At 34.8% G+C, this 19,121-nt stretch overlaps 1 protein-coding gene across 6 annotated transcripts in view; it reads left to right on the top strand.

Annotated features, from left to right (window-relative positions):
* The window catches only part of TBCK (TBC1 domain containing kinase), a 211,753-nt gene that overhangs the window by 69,726 nt on the left and 122,906 nt on the right, over window positions 1-19,121 (top strand). For all 6 annotated transcript variants that reach the window (XM_058549863.1, XM_058549864.1, XM_058549862.1 and 3 more), the window contains 13 exons: window positions 1,558-1,618; window positions 2,754-2,815; window positions 3,072-3,133; window positions 4,075-4,223; window positions 5,355-5,493; window positions 6,836-6,935; window positions 10,139-10,188; window positions 10,558-10,687; window positions 11,649-11,747; window positions 13,961-14,023; window positions 14,532-14,658; window positions 15,868-15,918; window positions 17,795-17,878. In XM_058549863.1, the coding sequence (XP_058405846.1) occupies window positions 1,558-1,618; window positions 2,754-2,815; window positions 3,072-3,133; window positions 4,075-4,223; window positions 5,355-5,493; window positions 6,836-6,935; window positions 10,139-10,188; window positions 10,558-10,687; window positions 11,649-11,747; window positions 13,961-14,023; window positions 14,532-14,658; window positions 15,868-15,918; window positions 17,795-17,878 (1,177 nt within the window). The remainder of the gene's footprint in view (window positions 1-1,557; window positions 1,619-2,753; window positions 2,816-3,071; window positions 3,134-4,074; window positions 4,224-5,354; window positions 5,494-6,835; window positions 6,936-10,138; window positions 10,189-10,557; window positions 10,688-11,648; window positions 11,748-13,960; window positions 14,024-14,531; window positions 14,659-15,867; window positions 15,919-17,794; window positions 17,879-19,121) is intronic.

Raw genomic sequence — 19,121 nt, 5'->3', positions numbered from 1 at the left:
GACACACTACCTGCAAAGAATGACAATTAGATTATTAAACTTGTTAGCAGTGTGGATGCCAGAAAACAGTGGGACAATGCCATCAAAGTGCTGAGAGAAAGTAATTTTGAATTTTGAATTCTTTAACTGACAAAATTAACATTCAGGAGTGAGAATGAAGAAAAGTATATATAGAATTTTGATAGACACGAAAAAAAAATTAGCGGTAGGGAAATAACTTGAGTCCAAGTCTGTAGGCCTGAACAGCCAGTGTGTCCACTGTATTGCAAGTAATCAAAGTTAACTGCTTCGTGTGTGTGTGTGTACATCACAGGATAGATGAGTAGTAAGCATTTAGACTGAAAAGATGTTTTGAAGCCATATCCTAGGAGACTTGGAATGCTAAATTGAGAAGTTTGTATTTAGTTATGTAGGGTATGAGGGGCCATTTAAAGTTTTTAAACAAGATATTGATGAAATCAAACCTGCATTTTTAGAAGATTAATATGATAGTAGTGTACCAGATTGAGAAGAGAGAGGAATGGCAGCTTTTTTCAATGATCTCTCTACCTGTAGTTCTAATTTCATAAGTCTTGAAGAAAGTTTTTTCTTCTTTCTCTATTAAAAAAAAAATGAGAGAGTCTCTTTTTCTCTACATAAAGATCAGGCTGTCTTCTTAAGCCTTCTCCTTCTAAGTCTATTTAAAGGATCATATAAGTTTAATTTGTTTATAATAAGAGAAACATCATAATAGCCAACATTTATGAAACATTTCTATGTACGAAAAATGCTAAGCACTTTTTTATACATTATATAACCCTCACTGCAACCTGTGTGGCATGTACAATTAATATGCCAACTTTATAAATGAGAAAAGTGAGACTTAAGGTGGTTAAGTAATTTGCCCAAGTTATATAACTGGTGGGGGAAAGTCCAACTTGGCACACAGGAGTTGCTCCACAGACAATCATTGAAGTTATGTGTTTGATTCCAGATTCTGTTCCAAGGACCCACCTGAAGCCAATTAATAAGAAAACAAAATATAATATCTGTGTCTTAAAGAAATATACCAGATGCTATGGGAACACAAAGGGTGGTTGTCTAAGTCATTGTGGGAGGAGGAAGGAGGGTCCTGGAATGTTTCTTAATGGAGACAGCAGACTGCCTGGCTCATGGTATATGAGTAGAGTTAGTTTGGTAGATGAGAAGGTAATATGAATCTTTCCCAGGAGCCATCTTGTTCTCTTAATGAAATAAGACTCCTGGTGGCCTAGAATCCCTAGAGACAACCAGGTATATGTGGGTGTCAAAAGTGAAGAATGCTTGAGATCAAACTAGAATGTAATGATCTTTAGATATATGAAGTGTTTAAATGTTAAATATTATGCAACATTTTTAAAAATGTTATGTCACCAACGATTTTTTGTTCTTAGTGGAGCTGACTTTAAAAATCTAATAAAACCTCTGAAGAGAAATAGAAGTACCTGATAAAATCATTTCCATTTCTGAAAAAAAAAAAGACCTCCCTGGACAAAATATGTATATGTTAACAAGAATTTCTTTTCCCATTTTACTTAGGGAAGAAAATTATTTCAGAGCTTGGATATTTCTGAAAGACTGAAATTTTTGCTTACATTGGGTAAGTGTCTTGCCATTGATTATCTTTCAACTATAAATATAATATTTAGTGACTTTTGGTAATCATACACATTAAGGATGTGTTCTTCTAAAATAGTGAATACACTGAAATATCCTCACTTCTTCAATTTTCTAAGCATTCATAGGACAGCTTAAGAAGTGCTTTCTGAAATATTATAGTAGAGCTTTTCTTATTCACTAAGGATTTATAATGTGGATGGATATACTCTTAGCTTCATGATCTAGCCAAGTAAGCTAACTTGTGAAATCAAAATATGAGAATATAAAATTGTACTTCTCTGTAGCAGTTTACCTTCAGTTGATGTATCTTAAGTTTTCTATTTGATGAATTGTGTGAATAATGACTGAGGAAGAATGTTTATTTTCCCTTATAACAAGCTTGTATATTTTACATGTGTATTACATCCAAAAATTTGTAATTTAAATTTATAAAAATTTATGTAATCTACTTTAGAGTGGAAAAAATTAAGCATGTGTGGTAAAAAAGGAGAGAAAAACAGTGATAGAGGACTTCATATAAAAGAGAGAGATTGGTGTCCAGGTTAATCAGTTTTACAAATAAGGATATGTATAGAACAGTATTAATAAATATTAAATAATAATGAATTATAAATAAAATTGTGTAAAATTTTACCACATTTAATTTTCAAAGATTGATAATATAGCTATTAAGCAGTCTTGGAGATTTCTAAATGTGGTCTACAGACTACACATATACTTTAAATCCCCAGAGAAATGTGTGTACATTCTCCAAATTGTACATAATAAAAATAAATTAGTCTTAGAATCATGAAAAAAATAGTAAAGTCTTTTTAAAGAGTAATGTGTGTGTATATGTTACAGAGAGAGAGAGAGACTCTTTACCTCCCTGAGTCACGCTTTATCTCACTAAGCTGCTGTCTTTCAGTATATAGGATTCAATTAATGTTTAGTGTTTGAAGTCTTTATTTTTATCAAGACATGTAAGGAAAGTTAACAAAGTCACAGCTTCCTAATATTCCAAATTCCAAAACAGCATTACACAATTTTAAAAATAATTCATCAGAGTTCAGTTCCTAGTTAGTCTGATAGATTAGAAAAGCAGCATTAATTCATACAGTTTTTCTGTTTTATAGACTGTGTAGATGACACTATAATAGTTCTGGCTGAAGAGCATGGTTGTCTGGACATTGTAAAGGTTTGTCATTAATCTGTTATTGAAAATTTGTTTATTTTTCATGCTTGGGATCCCATAGCAAGCTATTTTAAAGCTGTGTTTATTTCTGTTTAGATATTTGCTTTTTCACAGAGTGACAAACTAATATAAATTTGTATAAAGTCCAAATAAAGGCTTTTTAAAGAAATCAAAACATCCTGGACTAGCAAACATTTGAGTAAAATATATTTTTTAAATGGATCATTTTAAATAATTCTTTCCTCTCTTTATTTACCAGGAGCTTCCTGAAAATGTGATAGATCTTTTGAAGAAGTGCCTCACCTTCCACCCTTCCAAAAGGTTGATATTTTTAAGAGTTTGGGATTACACTGAGATCTTTAACATACAAGTAGTTGATTTTTTTTTTCTTATAAGTTTTAATACTAATGGATTAAATAAGAATATTTACATATATAGTAATACATAATTGACATCAGTATTATAATTGTTAGTTATGGTTTTAATGTATGTTAATAACAGAAGAAAAAAATAATTAAAACTGGCATATTCCAAAAGAAGTTACTAGTTCATTTCCTAGTCTCTAATTAGAAAATCAGTTAAATTGTGGAATGTAGATATTCCTAGACACAAATGATGTAAGAGAAATGAGAACAAGAGGCTATTGGCAATATGTGTTATAGCGAAGAACTTGGATAAATGGTGAGGTAAGCTAACAAATGTTGATAATATAAAAGGATTTTTTAGAAGTTTTACTATTTATTTTCATTTGATGATGTCACTGTTAGCCGTACAGTTATCCCTAACTCCTTAAGTGTATAATATTTGACAATAATGTATTCTAATTTGTCTTTAGAAAAACATCTTTATCAAGACATGTTAGGAAGAGTGGAATGGAATATTAAAAGCATAGTTTTGGGTAAATATGCCACATTAAACTAAGAGCGTAGGAAGAAAACCAAAAGGAATTATTAGTTAGTATTTAATAAAGATATTCAGTAAAGCAGGTACGTGGTTGTCAAGCTCAAAGTCAAAGATAGAGACACTCGTATATAATCATCTTTGATAGATCATAAGGAGCAAAAAGCACAACAAAGGTTAAAAAATTCAGCATTTACTTACAGTCACTTGATTTTTATATAAAGGTACACATCTAGACTCGGCTAAAGAGAGCTGTATTATTTGCTGTGCTAATGAGATATTTAAGACTTTTAACTATCCCCTTGAATGTGTGCCATGAAAGACTTTCATTTATGCTCTGTATTTCCCATGTGTTTCTCAAGGCCAACCCCAGATGAATTAATGCAGGACAAGGTGTTCAGTGAAGTGTCTCCTTTATACACCCCCTTTACCAAATCTGCCAGTCTATTTTCCTCTTCTCTGAGATGCGCTGATTTAACTCTGCCTGAGGATATCAGTCAGCTGTGTCAAGGTAATGATAAATAAGACATAGGCAATAATATAACCCCTGTTTTTAAAGGAAATACCCTTATCCTAGTTTCAGTTTTGAATTTATCAACAATATATATGTTACATTAGTGATACTTTATGGATACTTATCTGGGAATTGAGAGATAATTCTAGACATGCTTAAAATATAACTAAGCTAACATTTTAATCCTTTAAATTTAAATTACTTTGGAGCAAGAACTAATAAGAATTGAAGAGAGGAAGTGGCACCAAAAAAAAATTTATTATGCAAACCGAAGTCCTATTTTCATCTCAAATCTTAATGCTGAAATCATGTCTTCTGCTTCCCAATGTAATTTCTAGTATATCAACATTTATATATCATATTCTATATAATTTATTATACATGATCTCTAAAAATCATATCATCGATAGGAAGTCCATACCGTTATATTCCGTGTTTGTAAGAGAATATCAGCTTTTCTCTTTCCATTCCTCTGTGAAGATTACGACTCTCAGAGTGTGTGTTTTAGTGACGCCAGGGAGTTACTCTTATACTGAAAGGTTATCACGACATAAGTCATGCAGGAAATATTTACTAAACATTCATTCAATCGGGTATTTCTTGACGTCCTACTATGTTCCACACACTGTATCTTCAGGTGACATGCCACGTGTGGAGGCAGACAGACATTCAGTCACACAATTACTATTATGAATGAAGGCCAATATGAACATCACACAGTGGAAACATAACCTGCCTGAGACATCAGGAAAGACTTCTCAGAAGAGGCAGCAGTTGCCTCAAGACATGAAGGATGGGACAGTTTGTGCTGGTTGCCTACTCAAGTAGTTGTCTGCCCGTATTCCTTTCCCACAGATCTCAATATATCTGATAATACGTGGAATATATATATCCCGTATATCTCTGATGTACCAGGGTAAAAATTCCACTTTTTCTGAAAGAAACTGTACGTCCAGTATGTGTATCTGCATTTCATCTTCTGTGCACTTTATAATACAAATATTCTAAAGGGAATCTTACTAAGTTCTTCAGTTTTTGCTTTTTCAGAATGTCAGCTATTATTGCACATTGCCTTTTAATAAAAACAAAGTGTAATAGCTACGATTCTTTTTAATTTTCCATTAATAGACATAAACAGTGATTACCTGGCAGAAAGATCTATTGAAGAAGTGTATTACCTTTGGTGTTTAGCTGGAGGTGACTTGGAGAAAGAGCTTGTCAACAAGGAAATCATTCGATCCAAACCGCCTATCTGCACACTCCCCAAGTAAGGAAAGAAAACTTCTCTTGGAAATGGAGAAAAATATAGTATTGACATTTTTTTTCAGTTTGGTTTTTTTTTTTTTTTGGTAGACATTCCAAATAAGTGATTATGAAAGCAACTAGAAGTTAATACCTTGATAAGTTTCTAATTGCAGAGTTCCCATCAATATTTTTATTATTTTTAATAAGTAATTTGCTTTATGATCTATTTGAAGTAAAGTTATCACTATGGAACATCTTGCAATAATTTATGTGCAATAAATGAAAAATGCACTGATCAGAAAGAACAGTAATATTCAGAAATAACAGTCATATTAATTTATTAATATTTTAATAAACTAGACTAGTGTGCCTATTATGAAGTACTATTTTCTACTCCAATTAGATTTGTAAATGTCAGTGTACTCTGTGCCCTCATTGCTTGTCCTAGCGATCATCATGGTGCTAAGTCACTGTTGAGAACAATCTGCAAAACTGCGTAAGATCTTGGAGACCATCTTATAAATGAGACTGGAAGTTAACTAACGATACAGCCCTAGCGGCCACAGTGGCCACTGTTCCATTGCTCTTCATATTTACTCACAAGGGTGTGAATCTCCATCTCTTGCGTTTCTACCAGTGCTTTTAAAATGTTAATTTTAGATTTAGCACTAGATTCGATCATTTTAGGTAAGTATACAAATCATCTGCTGATCTTTTTTTTTTTCACATGTTAAATTTTTAGGTTACTTATTTGATAGACCACTGATTTCTCTAGTATTTTCTCCCCTTAAACTGATTTTTAAATATTAACTTCAATTATACTGCTCACACATTGAATTAAGTAGAAAATCAGGAAATAAGATGATGGAAATACCAAGAACAAATGGTTTGAAAGATGTATAAATTCTAAAAGTAATTCTCTCAAATTCTAAACCAATTTCATACATCTATGATTCAGTATTCTTTCTCCTTAGAAGTTACCATCATTATGATTTTTCTTTCTTCTTCCTTTTATCATTCTCACTCATATAAACTTCCTCAGGAGCCCATTTACTTAGTGTGAGGAGAGTAATGTTAGCAGTGGACCTGCGTGAACAGAGAGTGTAACTCATGCTCTTGTGTTCCTACAATGCTTGATATTTGTATACTCTGTTCATACCAACTCAACACATATCTGACAATGAGAATTGTTTGGTGAAATTTTAACCAGCAGTTACATTTTTTTTATTAACCCCTTCGGTCTAAAATTTCTTTCTTTCTTTGATGAAGGGATTGATGATTTAGAATAAATCCTATTTTCTAGAAGAAACAGTAAGACTTTGTGTGCTCATTAAAATAATTATAATTTTTAAATCTCTTTTCAGTTTTCTCTTTGAAGATGGTGAAAGCTTTGGACAAGGTCGAGATAGAAGCTCACTATTAGATGATACCACTGTGACATTGTCATTATGCCAGCTAAGAAATGTAAGAACGGTATTTTGGCAAATTTACTTCAGATCATTTTTTTTAAATAAAGCTGTACAGGTATGCATGGAATTCTTCCCTGATCTCATGAAATATGTGAGTGTTTCTTTCAAGTATGTGCCCAGGAGTGGCATTGTTGGGAAATAGGATCTGTACATCTTCAGCTTTAGTATATGTTGTCTGATGATTCACAGAAGTGGTTTTATCAGTTTGTCTTTTTACATCATTGGATAAGGGTTCTCATTTCTCCACATACTTGGTAACACATGGTATTATCAAATTTTTAAAAAATTATTACTCTAAAAGGTGTGGAATGGTATTTTACTATAATACTGGTTTTTAATTCCCTGATCATAGTGCAATATGAGTCTTTTCATATTTTTTAGCAGTTTATGTACCTCTTTTATACATTACTAGTTCATATCTTTTGCCAGTTTTTCTATTGAGTGATTTCTTGTTGATTTGAGGGCTTTTAAAAATGTATTACAGATCCGGAGTCTTTGTTGGCTATATGTGGTGCATATATCTTCTACTCTGTGACTTTAACTTTTTGATGGTGTCTTTTAATAAATATGATATGCCCAGGTATACATTTTTTTTGGTATTTTTCCTCTTTGATGTTTTCTGAACTTCCTGGATCTTTGTCATTTGGTTTCTGTTGAATTTTGAAAATTTCTGTCATTATTGCTTCAAGTATTTCTTCTGTTCCTTTCTTCCTCCTCCTTCTGATATTCCTGTTACACATAGGTTACATCTTTTGTTTCTGTCTTAGAATTTTCATCTCTGCTTATATTACCCACCTGTTCTTGCACGTTGTCCACTTTTTCCCTGAGAGCCCTTAGCATATTAATCATAGTTATATTAAATTCCTGTTAATTCATAGTTATATTCAAATTTCTGCCATATCTGAGTCTGGTTGTGAAGCTTGCTTTGTCTCTTCAGAGTGTCTTTTACATATTTTAGCATGCCTTACAATTTCTTCTTGAAAACTTAGCATGATGTATCTATTAAAGAAACTGTGGTAAATAGGCCTTTAGTGCAAGATGTCATGTTTATCTAGCTGTTTACTATTTGTGTAGCTTTTCTGTCAGAGGCTAAAATTTCCTCACATGTCCTTTTTCTTATGTCCCCTATTGTCTTTGGGTTTCCTGAAGATTCTGTTTTAACTAGGGTTTGAGGCTGCAGTGCTTTCAGCTGGGACCCCCTGTAATTATCCAGGAGTTCTGCTGACATGGGTGTTGGTAGGGACAGGGAAGCATTCTGTAATCCTGTGATAGGTCTCAGCCTGTTGAGAGCCTCAGATGAGACAGGAAGGCTGGAGGGAGCTAGAACTGAGTTTCGTCTCCCCCCCGTCAAAGACTAGAGGGGCTGGAGTTGGGTCCCTCCCCAACACACACATAGCTCTTTCTTTTCCTGGTGTAGCAGGGTCTCCTCCAGCCTGGCTGCCTGTTGATCCGCTGCCCAGCCCTTGTCCCACTGCGCACTAACACCCAAGGGCAGTGATCAGTGTCCTTCAGTGCTAGCTCAGCTCCTTTCTCCCTAAGCCAGCTTTGTGTCTCACATCACTGCATTTTTCTTACACTTTGAGGCTTTTCCTGTCATTTCATATTTTACATGTTATGTAGTAGGAGGGTATTCGAATCTCTTATCTGCCATAATACCAGGAACAGAAAATTAAAATTTATAATGATTACTACTTGATACACTAAACTTGTCATCTCTTTGAAGAGAAAGAATGTGTATAAAATAAGTAGCAATACAAGGCAGCAAACCATAAACTACATCCGAAATATATGGTTTCAACTGATTCAATTTCATTCTCAATTTGTTTCTTTAAATATAATTCAGATTATGTAAATACAAGTTAAATGAATACAAGTCTTCGGTTTTACTTGCTCGATTCCATTACATTTTCACTTTTGAAATTTAAAATACTTTTTTTCTATAATTATTAAGAAAAAATGTTGATGTTGCTGATTTTTAAAATAATATGGAAACCCAATAATAATTTTTACTTTATAGTTTTCTGTATTTTTGCCTTTTTTGCCCTTAATATGAAAAATGTTTAATTAGAAAAAAAAGCAGAAAAGCTACTTACAATATTTATGACTTTTAGGACAGTAAAACCCAAACTTTTAAAAAATGTGTATGTTAATAATGCAGTAAAATTTGGGAAAATCTTATTTTTCTACTTAGAATTTTAATCCAGGAAATACCTAAAGGTTTAAAGGCAAAATAGGATAAATGCATGGCACATCTATTATTAGAGAAAAGCCAGGCATAAATCGAGTGTTTGCCAGATTCTCAGTGTTGGGTAGAAGATTTTTCTTTGGCTTTTGAAAGTTCCAGGAATAACTCACATGGATGAGTGCACGATGACGCTAATCAATGGAAGATCAGTGCTGGCTGCACACAGATCTGTGTGGGCTTCTGTGTCAGCCCCACAGGAACAGATGCTCTGTCTTCACATTGGAGATGGCCTGAAGAGCAGAGCAGTGGGCCGGGTGGCATTAACTTCAATCACCTGGCTCAGGATGTGTCTAAGATTTTACTGACTGCCACCTGCCTTCTTACACTTTTGAAGAATATCTGTAATCCTGGCAATGTCATTATTTGGAGTAACATTTATTATAATGACTTTGTGAAAAAAAATATTTAGGAGAATTGAATTTTGGCAGTTGATTTATCAGCTATTTGAATCATGCCTGTTCAGATTATGGTGTGGAAATTCTTTTGAATCCTTTCTATTAGCACCTTACTTTTGTCTTAGTTTTTATGAATGTCAAAGCAAAAATAAATCTGACCTCACCTTTAAATTAACAGATATGTATAAAAAAGTACCTTTTTAAATAATCTTCACATAATTTAAAAATACTTTATCTATTTATTAAATTTTATGTTAATTTTTGTAATTCTGAATTGTGTTTTGGAACTTATCATTTAATAGATGTCTAACATTTATGAGAGACACCTGGAGGTAAAAAATAAAAAAACAAAAAACTATGTTTCACAGCTAAACTTAATCACTGGAGGCATGGTGTATTTACATGTTTATGATAGGGATGCACGTTAGTTTCTGTTTTATACTTTTCTTGGTGTCTTTATAAATTCTTAATTTTTACATTATTTTTCCTTTTAAATACAGATCAGTGTTTCTGTCTCAGATCATAAATATCGAAAATATTTTCTCTTTAAATTCACAGAGACTAAAAGATGTTGGTGGAGAAGCATTTTACCCACTACTTGAAGATGAGTAAGTATATGTAGTTTCCTTTTACACTTGTTTTTCTTTTCTGTTTGTTATACTGGTAAGAAGCTTGTACATTTTCTTTGAAAAGTATTTCCGGGGACAGCCCCATGGCCTAGTGGTTAAGTTCAGTGTGCTCCACTTCAGTGGCCCGGGTTCAGTTCCCAGGCATGGACCTATACCCCTCGTCTGCAGCCATGCTGACACAGCAACCCACATACAAAAGAGAGGAAGATGGGCACAGATGTTAGCTCAGGGCAAATCTTCCTCAGCCAAAAAAAAAGTATTCCTAAATAGAATACAAAAATAAAGTGTTTTGTTTTTTAAAATTTTATCCCTTTTGTCGATTTTTCTGCTTTTGTTTCTCATTTATAGCCAATCTAATGTACCTCATTCAAACAGCAATAATGAGTTATCTGCAGCTGCCACTCTCCCTTTAATCATCCGAGAGAGGGACACAGAATACCAGCTTCACAGAGTCGTTCTCTTTGACAGGCTGCTAAAGGTAGGCGTTCTAAAGTGTAAGGGTTACAGGAGCCCATGTACAATCCTTATTTTTTATTTCATTGGTAATTCTTAGGGAATCTTGATGTCATGATAAGATTAATTCTTATGACCTATCTTTTCTGATTAACTTTAATTATAAAAATGATACATGTTCATAGTAAATAAAATTAAAAAGTAAAAATTAGACAAAAAATGAATATCCTTACTATTTAAAGAACACCTAAAAATCAATAGAAAAAGTACTGTTATTGAAACAGGGAAATGGATAAAGAACATAATGGAAATACAACTAGTCAGTAAATCTATTCAAAGTATTTATCCACACTAGGAATGAAAAAAAAATTAAGATAGGGTTTTTTTTGCAATCTAATTAGCAAGGTGAGCAAAGGTGTATTGAAATGGAACTCTCGTTCTTTTGGAGTAAGTGTAAATTGATTGAAACATTCTGTAAAGCCATTTGAAAGTATATATCAAGAGCTTTAACAACATCCATACTCTTTGTCCTAATAATTCTCTTCTAGAAATCTCTCCTAAAGTAAAAAATTTATAAAAGGACAAATTTGTATGCAAGAATATAGAAGTAGCCATAGTAATAACTTATGTTTATTGAATATTCTATATCCCAGACATTTTACAAAGTGCTTTACATACATTATGTAACCCATATGAGGCGGGTAATTTTATTTTCCATATGACTCATTTCATAATTCTCCCAGAGCACAAAATAGAAATGATTAAAAGCATAGAATCAGCTCCTCTCTTTGATTGTATTATACGGGATTTACAGGGAATAGGGAACCGTTCCACTGCTGACCTATGTGTATTAATACACCAGACAAAGTAATTTCAGATACTCAAAAATTTATTGCAGGTCACCCTTAGCTTTATCACTGGCATATTCAGAACTAAAGATGGCACTTGGTAATGTGAGGTATTTTCATATCTTTCCTCATCTCTAGGCTTATCCATATAAAAAAAATCAAATCTGGAAAGAAGCAAGAGTTGACATTCCTCCTCTAATGAGAGGTTTAACCTGGGCTGCTCTTCTGGGAGTTGAGGTAAGAAAGAAAAGTAGGTTAGAAGCTGGTCAACAGTGCTAAGAAAGAAGGAAGAACGAGGAAAGTGTTTTCCGAATATATTATTTTTCAAGTTGTTAGAAAATTATCTAGTAAAGGGGCCGGCCCCGTGGCGTAGGGGTTAAGTGCACACGCTCCGCTGCTGGCGGCCCGTGTTTGGATCCCAGGCACACACCGGTACACCGTTTGTCAGGCCATGCTGTGGCGGCGTCCCACATAAAGTGGAGGAAGATGGGCATGGATGTTAGCTCAGGGCCAGTCTTCCTCAGCAAAAAGAAGAGGATTGGCAGATGTTAGCTCAGGGCTGATCTTCCTCGCAAAAAAAACAAGAAAATTATCGAGTGAAATATAAGCATTAAGGATATTTTGGCAATTTTAAGTGAAAGAAATAGAGGAAAAGAATAGGCTAGAAAAATATAAAAATATAATTGAAGGTTTGTTAGATTTATTCTATTTAATATTTCATTTAATGAGGCTCACAGAAATTATTTTGATTGTTAATTTTAAAATCAGAATATTTTGAGAATATATATATATATATATATATATCAGTTACAAGTGTATAGTCCTGCTAATAAAGTATGCTCATTTAGGAATAGGATTGCCTATTTATAAGTAGTTCTGTCTAAGTTTGGAGAGACCTTCTACTCCCATCTGAACATTGTCAAAAATTATTAACATGATCTTGGGGCCGGTCCGGTGGCGCAGCGGTTAAGTGCGCACGCTCCGCTTTGGCGGCCCGGGGTTCACAGGTTCGGATCCCGAGCGCGCACTGACACACCGCTTGTCAAGCCATGCTGTGGCGGTGTCCCATATAAAGTAGAGGAAGATGGTCACGGATGTTAGCCCAGGGCCAATTTTCCTTAGCAAAAAGAGGAGGACTGGCATCAGATGTTAGCTCAGGGCTTATCTTGCTCACAAAAAAAAGAAAAAAATCATTAATGTGAGGTAGTGCCTCTTGGCACCTCTGTCTTACCAGAACCATGCTGCCAAGAGGAATAGCTGCTTGGTCTTCTACAACACCTTATCTGTGGCAGTGAGGAAAGGAGAGGTGTCACAACATTATCAGGGTGACTTGCAGTAGTAACATAGAACTTCGGTGACAGCGGTCATGATAATGGGCCTAATCCTTGCCAGATATGTTCATTTCTTGTCAATTTCTCTGTCATCCTGGCTTCATACATTCTCTTATAGATATCTTATGGATATACATCACCCATTTTTTTGTGTGTTAATTCCCCCAATTATTTTCAATTCTTTTAACTCGGTTGAAAGAATTTGTTTCTTCATTCCTGATTCCCCTGATAAGAGTCTATAAATGTGTTTGAGTTTGATTGGTTGCTTTACAAGAATGCCTATTGTTCCATACCATACATTAATAGTTAGAATTGTAGAACTAGGTGGTGCTAAAGTTCAAGAGGACTTCCGAGGTCAGGTTGTCCAAATCTCTCATTAAGTAGTTGTGCCAGAGAAGTTGATACAGCATGTAACATCAGAGTTTGAACCCCAAATTCCTGGCTCTTTCTCTACCATTACAGTAAACCAGAGTAATAAGAATTGTTCCCTGCTTGGTCCTATAGAACATGACCAAAATTTGAAATGGTTTGTTCAATTATTCCTTCTGTAATGGTGTAATTGAAAAATGTAAATGATCCCTTTAGTACTTTAATGATTCCATAATAACTACATGACATTTCACTCTTTAATTTATCCCAAATTTCTGCCTCCTGGTGCTGAACTACCACTCCTTTAAGCAGTTTTATTTTATTTTTTATTTCATTACCAACTTTAACAGGGAAATTTCTTGTGGGATAACCCCCAACACACACAATTCTTAAAAATTTCTTCATGAAACTTACTATGTATGAGATAGCAGTAGATAGAGAACAAGGCTGTGTTGTGTCATGGAGGCTGGGATAAGCATACTTGTTAGCTAAGTGACTCATTCAACACATTTGTCTTCTGGTTTGTATAATTCAAATGTCTGCCTTAGCAAAATAGCAGATGGTCACAGACTCATCACACAATGTCAAAGATGTAGAGAGTTTTTCTTAAGAGGTATACTTTGGGTTTGAATGTGCCTATCTCTAATTGGGTGTGTCTTCAAAGGTAGACGTTTATAAGAAGTAGATTTTGCCTAAATTAATAATGTATTAAGGATATGATGAATTAATATATCTTCTATTTTTTTGCAGGGGGCTATTCATGCCAAGTACGACTCAATTGATAAAGATACTCCAATTCCTACAGATAGACAAGTATGATTTACATTTTCTTAAACAAACTAAGACAATTCTGCCAAATCTTTAAATTTTAGAAGGGCATGAGGAATTTTCTTCCTTTCATTATGAATATTCAGCAGCCGTCATATGCATATGGTATTAGAGTAAGCATAACTCTTATACTCATGAGTTAGTGAGCTAGAACTGTTCCTTAAAAGAGTATAGGCCAAGTAACTTTTCCTAATTGCACTTTTTTATCTAAAGAATTTGCCTTTTATTTAGACCAGGTTGTTAAGAGAGGTTTTTTGAAATCTATGTTAATACATACCTTTTCAAAGGAAATGGTCTGTTTTCCCTGGTTAAGTATACATACAACTTTTTTGGTGTTTTCAGAGGATTCGTATAAAATTCAAAAACTTCAGACACCGGGATTATGTAGGTGGCCTATTCTGAAATTCATAATCAGTCTCTCCTTTTCCTGATTTTGGGGTTTATTGGAAATCACATTATTACATTTCCATTATATTGTTTTGCTATTTTACAGATTGAAGTGGATATTCCTCGTTGTCATCAGTATGATGAACTGTTATCGTCACCAGAAGGTCATGCAAAATTTAGGCGTGTACTAAAAGCCTGGGTAGTGTCCCATCCTGATCTTGTGTATTGGCAAGGTGACTTTTTTCCCCAATTATTAAGACTCTTTTTGAAGTATTAGGAGTGTGTTGCATAAATGACAATTTTAAAAATTAAAATATCCTTAGCTTTGAAAAAAGTCAGTACTAAAGCTGTGATCTATTTTTTTGAGAGGTTTATATGAGAACTTTTTTTTTAACTTTGTCTAAATGCCTAGTAGATATCATTTAAATACATGATATTCAATGAGACAACTTGCCATCATGTTGTTAGGAAAGTAGAAAGAATATTTTGTACTTGTGTAATATTTGTGGGTACATTTTTTCAGTGCTTATGCAAATAATAAAATAACTTTTTACCATAAATAATTTGGGGCTAGTTGATATTCTTGACATTTAGTGATTCACAACTTATGCTTATCATGGTTATTAGGAATTGGGGAATAGGATATCACCTTAAACTACCCATTTTATTTATTTATTTCCCTTTTTTTTAATATCTTTAATGCTCCACATCCTTGATTTTTAGGTTTTCTCATAGTTATTTTTGTGTCATTGATAAATTCGTGAGTGAGAAACCCATTCCACCTAGTCCTATTTTTGAGTTTGTTGTTATGAACAGTAGTTTTTACATTTCAATTCTGTTTCTGGCCAAACTTAAAATGAAGCTATTATTTTTCCTAACTCTATCCTTTTTGGAGTTCTGTGTCTCCCTAGCAATTATAGGTATGTTTATGTACATTCTTTCAACATGGCAACATATGAATAGCATTATTATCAATAAAAGAAATATGTCATGTATTTGTATTTTACCCAACAATGTTTAAAAGATTTTTTTTTCGTTGTCCTGGAGAAACGTGTAAGACAAGTCTCCATCTCCTCGACGAGGAAACGTGCCTGGAGACACTAAGTGATTGCCAAGATCACACAGTTAGGGTCCGCGATGGGACCGTATCCCAGGCCTTCTATCATTTTTACATTTTCCTATCACTATATTTCTCTCTTCAGCTCATAATAATATTGATAATCATAATAGCTGATTTGTATTTACTGTGTGCCAGTCACCATCAGTTACTCCTCACGATAACCATGGGGTAATTTATTTCTGGATGGGTAATCCTTTTAACACTTCATCTGTATGGAAGTAACGCATATAAGAATAAGGTATATAAAGTATATGTCTACATATGTCTGTAATTCTACTGGATTATGTTTATTTGATTTCTTTCCCCAACCCCTCCCCATCAGGTCTTGACTCACTTTGTGCTCCATTCCTATATTTAAATTTCAATAATGAAGGTAAGCCTATTTATCATTTAAATAATCATTGTGCATATTATTCTAAAATATTTTATTCAAACGTAAAAGGTTTTCGTTTTCGTAGTGAGGTTCTTGCTCTCTTCCTAGTAGATGCTGTAAATTTCTGTGAAATAAAGTGTTAGACTCATTTTACAGGATGTGAAGGATTAATTATTCCTGGAGAGTTTTTCTTGTGACCAGGCAGCAACTAGAGATTCAGGGAGAAACTGATTATTCTAAATGCTTTAGTCTACTTTGGTGACCATTTTTATGAAACTTTGGAGAAAATTCTAACTTCTTTAGAGGTTAGTTTTTTAGTCTGTGTATACTTTCCAAACAATTTGTAAAGAAATCAGTATTGTCTTGCATCTCCAAAGCCTATCATTTCAACCTCTACCTCCTTAATGAAGACTTTTCTTATCCTCCTTCCTGAGCCCGTACAGCAGTTGGTACTTCTGGAAATTTATCTTGTGTATGTTTTGTATTATAGTTATTTATATACTAATACATAACCCATTTTACTGGTTAGCAGCTTTTGTGTGTGTGTGTGTGTGTGAGTGTGTGAGTGTGTGAGGAAGATTAGCTCTGAGCTAACATCTGTTGCCAATCCTCCTCTTTTTTGCTGAGGAAGATTGGCCCTGGGCTGACATCCATGTCCATCTTCCTCTATTTTTGTATATGGGACGCCACCACAGCATGGCTTGATAAGTGGTGCATCAGTCCGTGCCTGGGATCCGAACCTGCAAACCCCAGGCCACCGAAACGGAGTGTGCAAACTTAACCACTACGCCACCAGGCCAGGCCCCATTAGCAGCTTTTTTTAATGACAGATTTTTTTGTTTTCTGTGCCCCTGTTATAATGCCTTTTTTGAATATGTGTGAGGAAGATTAGCCCTGAGCTAATATCTGATGCCAATCCTCCTTCTTTTGCTGAGGAAGATTGGCCCTGGGCTAACATCCCTGCCCATCCTCCTCTACTTTATATGGGACACCACCACAGCATGGCTTGACAAGAGGTGCGTTTGTCCGCGCCCGGGATCCGAACCTGCAAACCCCGGGCCGCCGGAGCGGAGCGCATGAACTTAACTGCTACGTCACCGGGCTGGCCCCAATAATGCCTTTTTTATAGTAGGTTTTTCAATAAATATCTGTTAAACTTAGTTGACTAAAATCCAGAGTGATATTGCATGTAGAGAGTGTTACCATATGTAGCATGAATCTCTAGAAGCCCAATCTCAGAGTCTCCATCTTGTCACATTCTATTTTTTGTCAGAATTCGCATAGATTTCTGGAATTGAATAGAGATAGCATAAACCAGAGAACTAAAATTTCTTTATTTGAATAGTTTTTAAGATGTACTGTTCTCTGATATCATTACTCATTAATCTAGGCTAGAGGTTTTCCTGTGTTTAGTTAGGCATCGTCCATTATCACACATATTGATCCAAGAATAGTAAGAGATCAGTGTTTGAAAGAACAGTTTATGACTAGTGTGTCTAAATCCAAAGTTCTCAGCCTCTTTTGTTTGCATCAACAAAAATTAAGGATCTTGAGGTTTGTATAGCTCATTAATGATGATCATGTTTAGAGATTAAAAAAATGTATGAAGTTCCAGTAATAAAGATTTTTGTTATTGTGGGATAATGATTGCCGCATGAGTTTGAAATTGAAAAGTTGTTAGGGTGGTTATCTTTTGTTGTCCAAAATATTTTCTATTTTAAAGAGTAGAGGGATTTTTTCCCCTTAATTTTGTGTTTCCATTAATTATTAACATAAATCTTGTTTAATAGATTCAAGGAACGTGTACTGAGTGAGTGACTGCTGATCACTTACCCGTTAACTAATTTGTTTATGCCTTTGCCTTATTCTTTCTTAGCCTTGGCTTATGCGTGTATGTCTGCTTTTATCCCCAAATACCTGTATAACTTCTTCTTGAAAGACAACTCACATGTAATACAAGGTAAGCAAATGTCCCTTCTTTTCTCTTTACAGGGCAAATACTTGTTACTCAATTAAATTTATGATTTTGACCCAGTCAGATATGCTGATAATCCATCACTAAAACCCATGAAGAGATCATTAAGTTTAGTCTTTCCTCCAGGTCCACAAAGAATTTAATATCTAATCTCAGTTCAATTCAAATTCAGGCATACTAATTTAAGAAAATAAAAGTCCAGCTGTTTGTCTCTCTCACAATTAAAATTGTCCACAAAAAGCTTCACCATGGAGCAAGCCTATTGTGAATTAGTAAAAAGATTAAACAGTTTTAATTGTGTAAGTAAATAGATATTAAAAACACTTGTGGGGCCAGCCCAGTGGCACAAGCTGTTAAGTGTGTGCGCTCCGCTGTGGCAGCCTGGGGTTCCCCGGTTCGGATCCTGGGCACGCACCGATGCACTGCTTGGCAAGCCATGCTGTGGCAGCATCCCATATAAAGTGGAGGAAGATGGGCACGGATGTTAGCCCAGGGCCAGTCTTCCTCAGCAAAAAAAAAAAAAAAAAAAAAAAGGAGGATTGGCAGATGTTAGCACATGGCTAATCTCCTCACAAAAAAAAAAACACTTCTCCTGGGGCTGACCCTGTAGTGTCGCGGTTAAGTGCACACACTCCACTGCTGGCGGCCCGGGTTCAGATCCCGGGCATGCACCGACGCACCGCTTGTCAGGCCATGCTGTGGTGGCATCCCCCATAAAGTGGAGGAAGATCGGCACGGATGTTAGCTCAGGGCCAGTCTTCCTCAGCAAAAAGAGGAGGATTGGCACGAATGTTAGCTCAGGGCTGATCTTCCTCATGAAAAAAAAAAAAAAAACTTCTCCTTCATCTCATTCCCCATTCTTGAACCCCAAATATCCTCCCTCTTTCTCCTGTTTTCCTAAAATATACCCCTCCTTCAGAGTCCAAGACATAGCACAACCCATCTGTGAATTCTTTTAGGACTACTCAGCCACATTCAAACTTTTCTGAAATCTTTTTTGAAAGCAGTATAACAGAAGTTCATAATAAACACTTTGAATCAAACAAACTTTGTTTCAAATTTAAGCTTCATTACCTATTGTGAATCTTAGACGAATACGTTAAGTTTGCTGGTTGTAATTTTCTTCATGTCTAAAATAAAGATTGTCGTTGGGGCCGGCCCGGTGACGCAAGCGGTTAAGTGCGCGCCCTCTGCTGCGGCGGCCCGGGGTTCGCTGGTTCGGATCCCG

This window comes from Diceros bicornis, chromosome 11 (assembly GCF_020826845.1).
Source record: "Diceros bicornis minor isolate mBicDic1 chromosome 11, mDicBic1.mat.cur, whole genome shotgun sequence".
NCBI lineage: Eukaryota > Metazoa > Chordata > Mammalia > Perissodactyla > Rhinocerotidae > Diceros > Diceros bicornis.
This window is presented reverse-complemented; position numbering and strand designations above follow the sequence as displayed.